Source organism: Anneissia japonica, unplaced genomic scaffold (assembly GCF_011630105.1).
Source record: "Anneissia japonica isolate Jap-2015-1 unplaced genomic scaffold, ASM1163010v1 scaffold288117_len521816_cov214, whole genome shotgun sequence".
In the NCBI taxonomy this organism is placed as follows: Eukaryota; Metazoa; Echinodermata; class Crinoidea; order Comatulida; family Comatulidae; genus Anneissia; species Anneissia japonica.
In genome coordinates this window covers 53,175-69,237 of record NW_022685717.1, presented here as the reverse complement: position 1 = coordinate 69,237, position 16,063 = coordinate 53,175, and the positions used below count along the sequence as shown (strand labels likewise).

The 16,063-nt window shown below is 35.0% G+C and overlaps 2 protein-coding genes across 2 annotated transcripts; both read left to right on the top strand.

The window, feature by feature from the left end:
- Window positions 1-231: 231 nt before the first annotated feature.
- On the top strand, window positions 232-11,521 carry LOC117112388 (putative bifunctional UDP-N-acetylglucosamine transferase and deubiquitinase ALG13; the record flags this gene model as incomplete). The annotated part of the gene is made up of 18 exons (XM_033255461.1): window positions 232-537; window positions 807-960; window positions 1,955-2,038; window positions 2,313-2,363; window positions 3,559-3,605; window positions 4,296-4,368; window positions 4,539-4,620; window positions 5,408-5,595; window positions 6,098-6,206; window positions 6,949-7,013; window positions 8,316-8,416; window positions 8,973-9,073; window positions 9,274-9,427; window positions 9,641-9,776; window positions 9,876-10,023; window positions 10,447-10,482; window positions 10,690-10,730; window positions 11,306-11,521. Coding segments are annotated over exons 2-18 (1,749 nt in total), but the record flags the coding sequence as incomplete, so codon positions are not given.
- A 20-nt stretch (window positions 11,522-11,541) lies between these two features.
- Window positions 11,542-13,944, top strand: LOC117112024. The gene is made up of 4 exons (XM_033255066.1): window positions 11,542-11,553; window positions 12,142-12,355; window positions 13,083-13,163; window positions 13,827-13,944. The coding sequence occupies exons 2-4, from the start codon at window positions 12,163-12,165 to the stop codon at window positions 13,919-13,921; spliced, it is 369 nt and encodes a 122-aa protein (XP_033110957.1). The 5' UTR covers window positions 11,542-11,553; window positions 12,142-12,162; the 3' UTR covers window positions 13,922-13,944.
- Window positions 13,945-16,063: the final 2,119 nt, after the last annotated feature.

Sequence of the window (16,063 nt, the reverse complement as noted above, 5' to 3'; positions counted from 1 at the left end):
ACTAGCACTGCTTTCCAAGGAAGCCCTGGTAATGTTTTTTTTATTTTTTTTTTAAATTTATCTATTCTAAATCAACATGCACTGAACGTGTACACGCCCCCTTTGAATGCTTGAAGGTGATTGGCCAACTGACTTGCTTTTCTTCCGTCAACCAAATCTATTTTTAAACATACGTAGCGCCACCTAGTCAGACTTTCATGTTGATTGGTCAGCATCTGTCATTCAAATATTTACAATGCTGTCACTTATACGCTAGATGAATATTGTTAAACATACTGTATAAATATTTAAAATGCGTTCTTGAAAATACACATATAAATGAAAACAAGTATGTAATACATTCTAGTAGACACTTAAAAGAATTAGTTAACGTGTCTGCTAAAAAGCGCCTCTAAATATTTCGACCAATAAGAGCTGTCGGAACATAAGGTTTGGTTGGTCTTTAAATAAAAACATTCTCAACATGTGCTGCAGTTGAAGCATGTGTGACGGCTGCAGTGATGTTACTGTAGCGTGCAGCTGCACATTTATTTAATTGTAAGTAAAATTAATGCTAATTAAAAGATAAATGTTATGCAAATACTATAAATCATAAAAATGAATACATATTTTAATATTTATAAAACAAATGTGTTTTTGACTGAATTCGATTTATTTTTAAATGTGGTAACGACGTGTCTTGCTTGTTGTGTGTATGCCTAGGCTTACACTGTGTACAGTCTGGTCAATGTGTAGAGATTTGGACGGTGAACGAGACGTTCACGAATGAACATTTTGTTTTGAATTTTAATTTACTACTACTAAAGTCACTTTAGCATACATCATCATCATCATCCAGTTAACATGATGCGAAGACCATCGAAGCTTGAACCTATAGACGAATACCTTTCATCACATGGGCTATATCGTAAAATAACTGCAAAAGATGGATCATGTCTGTTTAGGGCAGTTGCAGAACAAGTAAGTTGTCATTGAGCAACCATACCTATATGGTTAAATTAATTTGTTATACTGTCTAGTTGTATGTATATCTATGAAGCTATGGGAACCATATGCATCTGAAGCTTGCATTTTACTGAAAACAATTAGAAGTACCGGTATCCAATTCTGATTGTTTTTCAAATCATCATTACTAAGTCCTCTAAATTTATATTTTTTATAAATGTCCAGTCTGTACTGCGAAATTGCTCATATCCTGTGGTGTCAAAATACAAAAAAAAAGCCAGAAAAAATGATACACAAATTTTACAAAATAATGTGTAAAGGTCAAATGAAATATTGAATTAATGAAAATGTCGATCTCATTGCATCCCTGACAAGGGCAAAGTGAGTGGGTGAGGGAGGGAATTGTTATTTGATATTTTTTTCAAGGTTTGCCAAAATGTTCCGAAGGGTCTAAAGCACTTGTCAGTTGTAGTCCCGGTCCCTCCGCCTGGGACTGAGCCAGGGATGTACACATAGTTGTGTCTCCGTGGTGCCGGGACATATCTAAAATTTACCCGTAGATGTAACAGGCTTCTGAAGTCAGTGTAGCAGCGGTTTCGGGTGTGTACAGCGGTAGCCGGGATGTACGATAAAACGATGCCCCGCATTGCCAGGAGGTGGCCTTGATTTTCACATGCGTGTAACCGTTTTGGAAATTGCATCCCCGGCTAAGTCCCCAGGGGGGGGGGAACTACAATTGACAAGTGCATAATCTGACAAATTGTCAAAATTTCTTCACTTTTCAAAATTTGTTTGTTTTTCATACTTGCTGGTTGTTTGATATTCTGTTGCATAATGTGTTTAACTTATCAAAATTTTGCGTTTGTAAGTTTAAAAATAAAATAATTTATGTGGACTAAAAATTGGCGAGGACTGGAATGGGAATCAAAGAATTCTTTCTACTTCGCCTAAAAGTTTAATTTATGGACGTTTATTATGTTAGTCATATTATCACATTTTATTGTTTCAGGTATTCTATACCCAGGCACAGCATATGGAAGTTCGTTTGGCATGTATCAATTTTATGATGAAAAAAAAGGAGCATTATGAACCTGTAGGTGTTTTAAGCTGGGCACTCACTGCGTCCGATGCAATTCTGAGGCAACACAAGGATGCACGCGCAACGGGTCATTCTAATGAAGATCAGTTCAGACTGCAATCAGCAGACGACGTTGCGTCGTCTAGCGCTTTAGCTGCGATGGTCGCACGACGCAGTTAGTGCCCTGCTTTACTTCAATTACTTAAAATTTCATTTTTATCATAAAAAATTCTTTGTTACCATTCCGGTGAGTTACTAATTAAAATGCATTTTTCATTTAATTTGACAGTTTATTGATTGTCCATTTAATGAATACATATCACGCCTGACAAATCCCTGGGTAAGTGTTTATGATAATTATTACACACTTCTTTACCTATTTGTTGTCAATTTAGGCTATGTTCTCACACGGCTGCTAAACGTTAGCTGCCGTGCATTCATAAGAGAAAATCCCGATCCGGATACCAACAAATATGATGATCGGAATCACTGGCCAGTAAGAAACTGGAAATTGTAAACGCTACGTGTGATTGGTTGATGATAGAAATGCTCTCAACTTGCTAACCGATATCACTTGCTAACCGTTAGTGGTATCCGGATACCGCTAACAGTTAGCACTAACCGATCGGGTGTTATCACGCAGGTGCTAACGGTTAGCTCCCGATCAGCTCTCGATCCGGATACTAGGGCTCTCGTGAGAACCAGGCAATATTTAACAAATTTTTAATTGAATGTTTTGAATGCTTTTTACATTGTAAATGGTTTTATGTTTGTATGTTTTGAGATGCATATAAATCAAATAAATTAATTTCAATGTAGTTGGTCAGTATCCGTCATTCTAAATTATATTGTATTTGTTTTCTTGCTACCTTTATAGATGTCCATTAGACACAACTGCACTAGCTTACATTTTGGGTCATCTAACTCAGTAACGCAGTACAGTTATGTGAATTATAATGCAAATATGTAGTGTAGGCACATAGCATCGTTTTGAAGCAATAAAGTTGTAGTTGTCTGGAAATTGCTGGTTGTATGTAATTTTGGAATCTACAAAAACGTGTCTACGTCTTGGATTGAAGCCCCTCTTTAGTTTTCCAAAGTTGCCTTGAAAAGAAGTCTACAGGCTTCTTTTCAAGATAGCAGGGGCTTCTATTCGAGATAGTACAGTACGTACAATACGCTGTACATGAATTTCAAAGAAACAAAATAAAGAAGATGCCTGGTTTTTTAGGGGATTTAATACCAGTTAATACACTCCATGATACAGATTGATGCTACAGTGACCCTATTTATTGTTTCATAATAGTAATTTCCAAAATTTATAGCATTCATTTTGAAAAGAAGCCCCCCCCCCCACATTTTTACTTTGCAAAAGTACTGTAGCTTCGTAAAGAAGACCATCACAAAAAGAAACCCGTTTGAAGTTTGCAAAAAAGGAAGCCCTTGGCTTTAATTTTTGAAAGTATTACAGTATGAATGTATGAGTTGCACAAGGGATTACTTGCACTTATTCCATATTTAAATTTACTACCTAGGAATGGGGAGGTGATGTTGAAATATCAGCTTTATCACTACTTTATGAGTAAGTGATTTTTTGATAATTATTTACAATAATATCAATTATCAGTGCATATACTTTGCCAGCGACAGTTACATATTATGTCTGAGTAAAATAATCGGGTCTACTATTGAGTACTTGCTTTATGAGAGAAGGGGAAATTTATACATTATTAATTATACACATTAATATTATTAATTAGATTGTGATGCAGTACCATACACCATGAATGCCAAATTGTGATAGAATATGTTATTTGTAGTCAGTCAAAATTAACTTAGCTCAGTCGGCTAATCTGGTGGTAGCCAGTGTGTGTGCGCTGAACCGTGGAGATCTCTAGGTCCCCTGGTCAATTCCCATCGCTGCCTCTCCTTGTGTTTCAGCTAGAGGGCTGAAATACAAGTTACAATAGTGCACCGTTTTCGGATGAGACGTTTAAACCATTGGTCCCGTGTGCATTTATGGCCCACGTGCACATTAAAGAACACAGTACTCTCTTCGGAAAAGAGTAGGGGATTGTCTCCCGTTGTACTGTCCAATCACCAAAAAAAGAACTGCACTGAAAATAAGTCTTCTAGACTTTCGTGGGCTATCCTTAGTGTTTTCACCAAATAAATCCAATCCAATCCAATGATTTGTCCATTTGAAATTCTTATATAATATTTTTCCAGTATGACATCAATTAGTAATGAGCGACAATTATGTTTTTTGTAGACGTGATTTTTTGATATATGAAGAAATAGGAAAAGCACCCGTAGAGGCAACAGAAAATGGGTTCGCTAAGAAGGTAAGTGCAGATATGTACAGTAACTTAAACCCTTATCGCAAAGTTTTAGTTTTTGTGTTTCATTCTTTTCCAATTCTTTCCATGAACAATTTCCATTCATTTTGTCCACTTATTTGAAAATATTTGATATTGTAGTTATTGAATATCAAGTTTGATTGATTGATTGACAGATTGTCTTATGTTTCACCCATGGCAACCACTATGATAGTGTATTCACAAAGCAGTTTCAAGATACTGCAGCAATATGTCAAGGTAATTTTAAAGCATACGTGTTACATTCCATCTTGTCTTTGCAAATGTGTTGCTCTTTCAATTGATTCTGAGACTTCGGTGAAAAAAACATTATAGAAGTGCTAAAATGGCAATAAAAAAACAGTAATGTAAAATCTAATTTTAAAATTAAGATCAGCTTCAAATTTTCTGTATTTTTAAAGCTGCTTTTATGATATTCTGATTCCTCTTTACTAAGATATTATATTTTCTTTGTTGAATTTAGGTTTTAGCCGTGTATAAATATAGAGATTATTATTATTATAACTGTTGTAACTCAAATCGACAAGATTTTATAAGCAACACAAATTTGAAAGCAGTTATCCAAGATTTAATCAAGTAATTATCAATACGTTTCAACTGTGTCTCACAGGCATACATCAGTTAACTAACTAAATAGGTGTTTTAGGTGTTTTATGTTTAAAACACCCAAAGCACATGTTTCGCTTAGTATACATATTTATTGTTGTCAAAGATACTAATTAAGTAACTTTAATAGTAAATATAGCTACTCTGAAAAAAAGTAAAGTTCACTAATCATTTTTATTTATTCCACCAATCAGCAGCAAGTCTCACTACCCAAACATATTAAGTATTTACCTGTTTGGAATTTTCTGCAGATATTATTTTCCTGAAGACGATTGAAGCAACTCATTCAAAACCATCGAGACATTCTCAACCAACGACAGTTCTTTTCTGTTTACGTGCTGTACCGCAAGCATTAATATATAATTTTTTTATTTAATCAGTCATTTTACTTATCCCTCAGCTGTTGTGTATGAACTGTTGTACAAAGATGTATTTAAGCTGCATGACAAAGTTGATGAAGCAATTGATATTCTACGATATCCCAACCGCATTCCATTTCCATGTGAGCAGGAAAACGAAGAGTCCAATAGACAACAGGAACACGAGTATGAAAGCTCAGGGGAAGTGTTCGATAGAGGTTTTGATATGGTAAACAATATAGCTACAATTGATCTTTACTTAAATTTGTTAAGTCTTTTAATCAATATTGCATGGGTGGCAGAAGCTGTCCGGCAGGTCAGACAGCTGCCTGACCAGTGCTTTTCTGAGAGCGTTTTTAAAGCTATTTTTGAGTAATAGAAGCAAATTCTGCCCCAACGTAATACGTAATCATAGCTTAGGCCCGGAAAGGAATGATGTTCGTTTATTGAAAGAAGGGCAGCCTAGTCAACCTAGGCCTAATAATGTGCTTTTTTATTCTACCAACACACAATTTTTACTGGTTGGTCAGTTATTTTTACTGGTAAAATTGACAGCTAAAACGGCTTAGGGAGAACACTGCTTGTTATCATCTTGTAATGTCAACTGAAATAATATATCAGTATTTGTCAATGACAGAGAAAAAAGATAGCAATAAGAGCAGTAACAAATCATGTATTTAGCAATGTGAAAAAATCTAGGGATCAGTTAAATACATGTTCTCTTGTCCTAGAAGAGAGAGAGCAAAAGACGTCCACCTTTTCCGTACAAAGTCATCAAATCACTGGACCCAGAAATTTACAGAAATGTGGAATTTGATACGTGGTCAGATTTTAAAAAACGTAAGTGAATCCTTGCCAAGTTTTTCTTCATGAATTGTACTCTGAGAAAAATCAGAATAAAACAAGGTATCTTCTCTGAGCCTATCTCTACAAAGTACTTGTGTTTAATGATTACTTGTCAAATAGTATTTTATTTTATATTGTGATATGTATGTATGTTGTGTAGGTACAGGAATTTCATATTTTATATTATGACAGTAAATTCAATCTAGATACTTTTTATGGAGCTAATTTGCTGCCTGCAAAAAACCCCTTTTTTGGTTTTTTTTTTACTATATTGGTGAAATTTTATTGTCAATGAAGGGAAGCTAGATTTATTAATATAGTAAAATTTCATATATTGATATCTGTGTTAAATATAAATTATTTTTATGCGGATAATAGCACTTAATGGCTTCTTTAGCAATATATAATAAATTTATTCTAGTAACTAATTTGATATTACAGTGAAAACTAATGAATGTTGTTTAAAGCTGTCTATTGGACAAAAAACTGCTCTATCATAATATGCCTATATGGTCGTCATTACCATATTTATGCATGTCACATGTTTTGTCAAATAAAGTTTGATAATCTAGAAAGGTCTTTACAATGTGTAAATAGTAAATACTGACTTCATAGTTTGTTCTTTTGACATTGAAAAGTAAAGATATTTAACCATACAACAATTTTGCAACAGTTATAACTCTAATGATATTTATAAATAACTTTTTTATATTTTTATAATAAATTCTGCTCTTAGAACAACAGCACCGTGAGTACCTGATATCTGCAGGCATGCAGTATGCTCTTGGTGACAAATGCTTAGTAAGTATTTAATTTTAATTCCCATAAAACAAATGACTCCATTTTATGATTGCTGTGGAGCTAAACAGTATAAGTGTTCTAGAAAATGAGATGCAGGGCTCTAAACTTGGGTGCAATTCAGTCAAGGTTGCTGGCAGTTTACCAGGTGTTTAATTACCCCTAAGCGACCTGGGGAGGTTGGCATTGAAGGTAGTCTCCTGAGAGCTGTATATTTCAGATTTTTTTCCTACATATTTTGTCACATCATTGATAGTAACTTTGGAAAAGAAAAAACAGCTCTTCTATTGCCATGTAAGTAAAGATGGTAATACGTTTTCAAGAAAGATGTATGAATGAGACTATGTTTTTCTTAAGAATTATATCTACACTTTTTTTTTTATAAGAACTAGAAGAATTTTTGCCCAGGCTCATTGTTTTTTCTTATTTTGTTCTTATGTTACACTTTTCAAATTATACAAAATTATTATTGTACAAGTACTGTATATACACTGTGCTGGAATGTAGGTAAAAGTTGCTCTGGAAAAAATGTGTACTGGTATCTATTTTTGATGAAAGTAATTTCTTTATGTTTGTCAAGAAAAATTCTCTCGGTTAGAATTAAAGATGATAAATTTTGAGAAAAAAAGGTATTGTCTCCATCATTGGGACAATATGTTTTTCACAAATGTATTATTTAAATTTAAAATTCAAAATAATTTGTGATACAGGTCTCTTTCTAATGAAAGACCCCTCCAATTAATGGCCATATCCAATTTAAGACCCTTTTCTGTTGTCCCAAATTTTGTGAATGTCTTATCTTCATTATTGTATTTAAGAGACCAAAGCTGTTGAAGAACATGGAAACAAACGATCCCAAAAGTAGTCTTTAATTGGAGGGAGACCTTTGTGTATTTTAGTATTTAGCAGACTCAGGGGTGGCGCCAAAACCAGTGGGGAGAAGGGGTGGGTAGGGTTGGAGGAGCAGTTCCTCGTCTGAGAAATTACAGTATAAGTATCTTAAATATTGGTGGACTCTAAAATCGAATAAGTAAGCCGTTGAAACCCCTGAATTGTCAGTTTTCCATGGGGCTTTGCCCATGGACCATTTCCGAGAGGTTTTGATTGACGCCTACTTGCGCACCAGTGGCAGAGTCAGTTCCCCGGTCCAGCAGATCCTGGTGCCATCCCTGATCTAATTTTCATGATAAAAATTTATTCATTCCTGTTTTTCAAGAAGGTTTATTGCAAAAAATTCAGTATTTTACTAATGCATAGTTTCTGTGTAATAAATTTAATTTATTAGGCTTGTTAAATTCTTTATAGGTTCATTTAGAAGATGCATCTAAATTTTACAATGCTCATATTCAAGAAGTCTCCTCAGCAAATGGACCTGTAACAGTTTTTATTGAAGAAATGGGTGAAAAGTAAGGCGTGTTGTATAATGTAGAGTTTATTTACTGCTTTGCACTGTGTATGTTATATTTCTTTGCACATTCCTTCCTCAACATGTTAAAATGTTTGATTTTTTATTTCCATGTCCAGGAGTTCCAAATCTCCTGGAAATGCCTTAAATCTGCATGCTTTTACTACTGCATTACCCCTTTATAATATCATTTGTCTCACGGAATTCAGTTTTGATTGGTGTGAAAAGAAATTAGATGTGCTAAAAAAAGCTTGTCCTGGAAATGACTTTTTCCAACTTGAGAGCCTTGCATGTATTACTTATGTGATTGATTAAACCTCTGCAATTAGAACATTTAAAACATGCTAGTCATTGGTCTTAATTTGCAGGCAAACAATGCAGTGATATTTGGTTTTCTGTTCAGTCAGTTCACTTTTTCATCATTTTTTAGGTGCATTTAGACTTCAGTATAATGTGCTATATGAAATTGCACTACATTACATGCTTGCTTAATGTTGCTTGTGTTACTGTAGATTTCATTTTTCTATTTTTTTTGTTTGCATGTTTTGTGATGATAGGTGCACTGTACCAATTAAAAATCTCCGTCCCCTGAATCAACCACCACAATCCTACAAATGTATTTCTCCTAGAAGCTTCAAGAACCAAGGAGGCCATATTAGTAAGTGGTTTTTGACCTCCCATTTTACTCATGTACTATGTTGTTCAGCTTAGAAGGGTGTAGTGCCTTGGAATTTGAGAAGCTTTTTATGATGATTAACACTAAATTTTAGGCACTGCCCCATATTCACATTATGATCTGTTGCCATAGAATCTTTAAGATTAATTTTAAATTTGAGTTAAAGATGTTTTACCTTTCAGGTCCTCATCTTCGGATCTTAAAGAGAGGGCGGTTCTTGAGTGATAGTGTCTACGTTTTAGGTGATGACCAATCAGCGTACCAAGATCAAGCTATGAGAGATGAAAAATATTCACCTTATAAACAAGGATCACATAGATACCTCTCTCCATACAGGTAATATATTAGGAAAGATAGCAGAATTGCATTTCTCACATAGAGTGAATGGTAAATATTCATGATGGTTTCTGATGATGATGCTAACAATAGTAATGGTAGTGCATGGTAAATAGTGGTAGGTCAGTTGTGTTTCTGATTCACGAATGATTATGTTTATGATCATGGTTATTTTTGATGAGCAAAATGATAATGATTTTTATGACATTTCAGAATGCGTAGAGGTGTTCATTATAGTCGGCAAAGAACCTACAGTCAGGGAAGTGACACTGACGAGCATGTCATAGTGGAAAGTTCAATGTATGATCTTGAGGATGAAGGTGTACAGGGACCTTTCCCACCAATGCCTGTAAGTATGATTCAAACATCAAATATTAGAGAGAGTAGCATACATATCGATGTCTACATCTGTATGCTGTGCACATAAAAATGTGAATTCTTTCTTTAGGTTCATGTTCATCAGAGTGGACCAGTGGAGGGGAAATCTGGAGGATGCTGGGGTAAACTACGCAGAAGAGGTCGAACCTCTCCCTCTCTAAACCATCCTAGGAATCTGGTTCATGATCACTATGCTGACCAGTTTGTCCAAGGCTGTGGTGAGCTTCAAACATTATTAATTCTTTCTTTCTTTTACTGCATTCTCCCAATGGGGACAAGCATATTATTAATTAATTATTTTATACTAATTGATTATACCAACGTCTCAAAGACATGGGGAACAGCAGTGGCACTGGCTTCTTCTGCTGTTTCTCTTTGTTTCTTTTATTTTTCCTGTAGTTACTTTTAGGATATTTCTCTGTTTTTGACTTTCAACATTATACTTTTCAAATGCAGAGACTGTCCATTAATATGCGCTATACAAATACATAGCCATTACCAGGTCACTACAGTTCTTATCATTGCCACATGGCATGAGAAGGAGAATTGACGGTGGCTGTAATTCATAGCTACCTTCATGTAAAATTATTTTTAAATCATAGAAGGATATTTTAGTGATTAAAGTGTTTTCCTTTTTATAGACATGCAGGTCGATGATGAAATGTATGAAGAACAAGGTCAGTGGATGAGACATCAAAATCGTTCTTTTAACTATTTTATTCTGAAAGTCAACTAATGATTGATATATATAAATGATTGGTTATTTTGCATACAAAATTATCTGGGTATAAATGAAATTAATCTGTAAAATGTTAGTGTATGAAATAAAGGAAAGAAATTATTAAAGGTATCAATAAAATATTAAATGATTTGTTTTCTATTAGTTATTGATGACGGTCAACGTACCCAGCCGCACAGAAGGAAGGTAATGCTTTTCACAGCTTTTAAAAAACACACAATCTTTCATTTTCATTCTTAAAATACTTTATCAATGTTAACACAATTTGAATACACAATGTATTCATTTTTCTTTGCTCAATAATACACTATTTTTAATTAGCATTGTAGTATATTTGATTCCTCATGACCGAGTGTTTTTTTTTTTTCGGTATTCAAAATTATAAATGAGATTTAACCTTATATGTTCTTAATAAGATATTATTATAAATATTTTAGATGCTTACTGTATATATAGATGCTTATTAAAATGATGTTATATATTTTGGAGTATGGTCATAACTGAGATTCAAAACCAATGGAGAAATTTTATCTACTTTCACTGCAGAAGGTGTACCTATCTGCATTAATGAAGAAGTAGTCTACACTACTTCAGACGGTGTAATATACACCCCTTCGGTGGGCATGATCTACACCCCTTTAAGGGCATAATCTACAACTCTTCTGAGGGAATAATCTACGCTTCTTCAGAGGGTCTAATTTACATCCCTTCAGGAAGTGTGATATTTTTAATGCATATTAAGTCTGGGCTTTGAACTTCAGACACCGTCACCAGCTCAAGATATGCCACAGGGTAACATACAAGAGGGGCACTTTGTGTGCACAGATCCAAGCTGGAGTGATTCAAATTCGAGCATAATGGAAGACAAAATGCCGAAGCCTCTTAACAACAATGCAACACAACCAAACATGATGCCAGTCAACAGTCAGCCCTCAATGTCTGTTGGGATTCCATTTTGTCCTATTATGTTGCCAGGTAAGACCCCCATTTTCAGCCGCACAGAAGGAAGGTAATGCTCTTCACAGTTTTTATAAAACACACAATCTTTCATTTTCATTCTTAAAATACTTTATCAATGTTAACACATTTGAATACACAATCTATTCATTTTTCTTTGCTCAATAATACACTGTTTTTAATTAGCATTGTAGTATATTTGATTCCTCATTACCGAGTGGTTTTTTTTGGGGGTTTTTTTTGGGATTCGAAATTATAAATGAGATTTAACCTCATATGTTCTTAATAAGATATTATTTATTATAAATATTTTAGATGATTACTGTATATATAGATGCTTATTAAAATGATGTTAAATATTTTGGAGTATGGTCATAACTGAGATTCAAAACCAATGGAGAAATTTTATCTACTTTCACTGCAGAAGGTGTACCTATCTGCACTTAATGAAGAAGTAGTCTACACTACTTCAGACGGTGTAATATACACCCCTTCGGTGGGCATGATCTACACCCCTTTAAGGGCATAATCTACAACTCTTCTGAGGGAATAATCTACGCTTCTTCAGAGGGTCTAATTTACATCCCTTCAGGAAGTGTGATATTTTTAATGCATATTAAGTCTGGGCTTTGAACTTCAGACACCGTCACCAGCTCAAGATATGCCACAGGGTAACATACAAGAGGGGCACTTTGTGTGCACAGATCCAAGCTGGAGTGATTCAAATTCGAGCATAATGGAAGACAAAATGCCAAAGCCTCTTAACAACAATGCAACACAACCAAACATGATGCCAGTCAACAGTCAGCCCTCAATGTCTGTTGGGATTCCATTTTGTCCTATTATGTTGCCAGGTAAGACCACCATTTTCATATAAATTTGTTAAGATTAGTTTGGTTATATAGTGCATTCCGGGAACTATAATATTGTTGCTTTTGAAAGTACAGTAAAACGTCCATTTTACAAACGTTTATTTTGCGAATGGTCTTTGCCCCTGATGATGTCATCATCGACCAATTATTACCTTAAAAAAAGCCTGATTGCACACGTTTTACAAAGTGATAATGTATATTTTTCCTAATAAAATCAAGTTTGTTGTATTTATTAGCAACTTGATCTTTTCTTCCATTTCTGGTATAATAATCCCTATTAAACCTAACCAGAACAATGAACTACCAACGCCAGTGTTGTCGGATTGAACGCACATATTTACGATATGATGAAATAGAGTGTTTGGGTCAGCAACTTATTGATATTGTGAATGCTAGATATGATCGCGAAATGCATGTAAACAATACAATTCAGCGTTCTAACAACTAGAAAGAACACGAGAGAAAGATCCATAATACAGATGTTTGAATAAGAGTTAAAATTATATTTTGTTACGTGGAAGAATGCCAATGATTAAAATAATTTGGTTTTTATCGAAGGTTAATTCAGCTAGGCTTTAGCGCGGTACACCATGCTGCTGCACGGTGTACCGTGATACCTGGTTTACAAATTTTTCAATTTACGAACACCCTTTCTGTGTGACAGAAAATAAGAAAGTTCGCCAGTCAAGTTTATTTATTCTTTTTATAGCAACTGATAACTTAACCGGACCAGTCAATATAGCAGCGGGTAGCTCCAGGGACCAAAATGGCTCAGATCTACCATTGCATGGTAAGAACTTAACTTGAAAGCAGCTTATTTTGAAAATTTCAAATATATTCAACATGAATCTTTGGTTTAATGTAATACAAAACATGTTGATGGCATACTTATTTTTTATTTATATATTAAGTTTTATCCAAGACTATATAACTGCAAGAGGTCCGACTGCCCTCATTTTGTATGCACACAATGAAACGATAAAAAAATACTGCCACAAGATAGGGGGCGCTTTATTAGAATTCAAACAGTTTGCACGAAACTCGTTTTTTGAAGGACACGCCTCTTTGTGGTAGTAGATTTGAAATAGGATTAGATTCCAACAAATCATGAGAGTTGAATCTCTTGTAGTCCTGTCCCAAGTAATTGGATCATTGTTGGTGCTGTCATGAGCGCAGGAGCAGGCAGCCCCACCAAGTTCTCATCAGTGGAGAGAGGTAACATGAATAAAGTGCTTGCTCAAGGATACAAGGATTGTAACCCTGACTTCAAGGTTGAGAAAGCAAAGCAATGGTGCTGCGTCAAGCCACTTTTACCCTTTTATGCTTCTCCGTGTCAATTAAAAGATCAGATTTACAGCAACATAGAACCTTCCATTGTCATTCATGATGATGATGAACATATATATATATAAAGTATGTTTTATTATAATATAATTTTTTATTGTATTTTCAGATGTATCAACTTTGAGATTTTTTTATAATCTAGGATTTGAGGTGAGCCAGAAGTTCTTACTATTTATTACATTTATCAAAAAAAAAAATAGTTAAAAATTCTTGTTTATTATACAGTTGAACTTGCCTAAGTAGAATCCAAACTGGCATTGAAAAATTGTTTGACTTGGGTAAAATTTGACTTACAGATTTTTAATTAAGTGAAAATACAACAATTTGGTATGTAAAATAAGATCAACTTTTAAATTATTTTAAGTTAGGAAAAGTCGAATTAGGCAAGTTTAATTGTATTATTAATATTGTGTGTGCATCAGCAAATTGTAATAAATATTGTTATGAACTTAAAGTTAGGGTTTCGTACAAGAAACCATATTCTTTATTGATCAAAAATATAAAAAGATGTCATTGAAACTGTATACAAGAATGATGTTGAGTTAATATGTATATTTACATGTTTGTGGTAGAAGCAGTTGTGGCTCTGACTCTCAACCTTGAGGTTGGAGGTTGAAATCCTTCCTGTGCAAGTAGCTACTGTCCTTAGGCTACCAGACATTCCCACCACCTATTCCTCCTCCTCATCAAATGCAAATGCAAACACAGCCCATGAGACCAGCCATGGTTCAGAGGATGCCATACCAGGAAGGAACCAGATGCAGGAGCTCATCTCTCGGTAGCATTATATCGGAAGAGGAGTTCGAAGGAAGGAGATCCTATGCCAGAGCTAATGGTATGTATAACTATAATACTACCAGTAATATAAATATTTAAAATATTTCTGTGGTGTAATTTTTTAGTAGACTGTCTCTGTGCACTTATTATCCCTGGTCATCGGATTAAAGACAACATCCTCAACCTTCTAGGGAGCACAATTCTATAAGCAGATAAGTAATCCCTATAACCGTAAAACCTTGAGAAGATGCCCATCTTGAATTGAACCCCCTCTTCAGTTTGCAAACGTAGTCCCGAAAAGAAGCCCATCTCAAGATAGTGTGGGCTTTTTAGTTCCTATGCATGTAATGCAATAGGAACTATTGTAATCACTCTGTCACATTTCTTTTGTTTTTTATTGTGTGTAGTATGTGTGTGCGTATGTGTGTAGACATTTATGCAAATGCGCATGCGTCAAAGAAAAGTTTTCCGACATTTTGTTTTACATCGCGATGCGAAGTTCGATGTGGATTTTCTGCAGAGTTGAAGTCAGGGTTCACGCTAACCGATCGGCATGTTGGCATTCATGAAACTAAAAGAAGGCCTAAAATAAAACAAAAAGGTTTTAATACTTGCTGAAATACATCGTTTTTTCATTTAGATCTCCATTTTTCACTAACTCCTTGCGACGTTTATTTCTGTTGTATGAGTAGTCCATAGAGCTATTAAACAACTCAGAGTGTTAACAAGATGGCGCAGCAATGCAGAGTTATGTATGTGTACCATCCAAGATAGCCGTCGTAGTAAAGCGCCACCTTCAGGCTTAGTATACATATTATTACCTATTAATAAGCCCTCTGACTGACTATTATTTCATTAATGATAATGAGTAATGGTAATAACAAATTATTAAATATTGTAGCCAAAACGAGGCCAAGTGGAGCATCTTATTCAAAAATTAAGTACCAAGGAATGAAAATTAAAATCGTATACATTACACCCAAACACCGCAACGCTCGAGTTGCAAACATACGGGTAGCTAGCTGTACTGAACCCTCTGAGTAAATTGAGGGCGCAATTGCAAACGATGGCGCTTAGCGAAATTTGATTGGCTAAATCTATGGCAGCCATCTTGGATGGTACCCACACAGTTCTGCGTATTTCTAACATCGAATACATTGCGGTTAGCGCTCTAGTAGTATTCTTATTATTATCTCTATGGAGTAGTCGTATGAAGGTACCATATCCCCGACAGTTGGCTATGCAGCAATGTACCCTTTGAATACAAATTGAAGACAAGTGAAGATATAAAGGCAGTCGACTGTCGGGTATATAACGACGGGTATTCATAACGACTATCTAACTTTCCACAAAAACATTAGGCCTAAGCTTGGCCCTAGTTCGTCAGAATTCGATCCAACTCGGCCACAAGTCAACTCGGCCACAGTCAACTCGGCCACAAGTCAACTCGGCCACAAGTCAACTCGGCCACAAGTTAACTCGGCCACAAGTCAACTCGGCCACAAAAAGTTTGGCTACGTTCTACTCGGCCACAAGTCAACTCGGCCACAAGTCAACTCGGCCACAAGT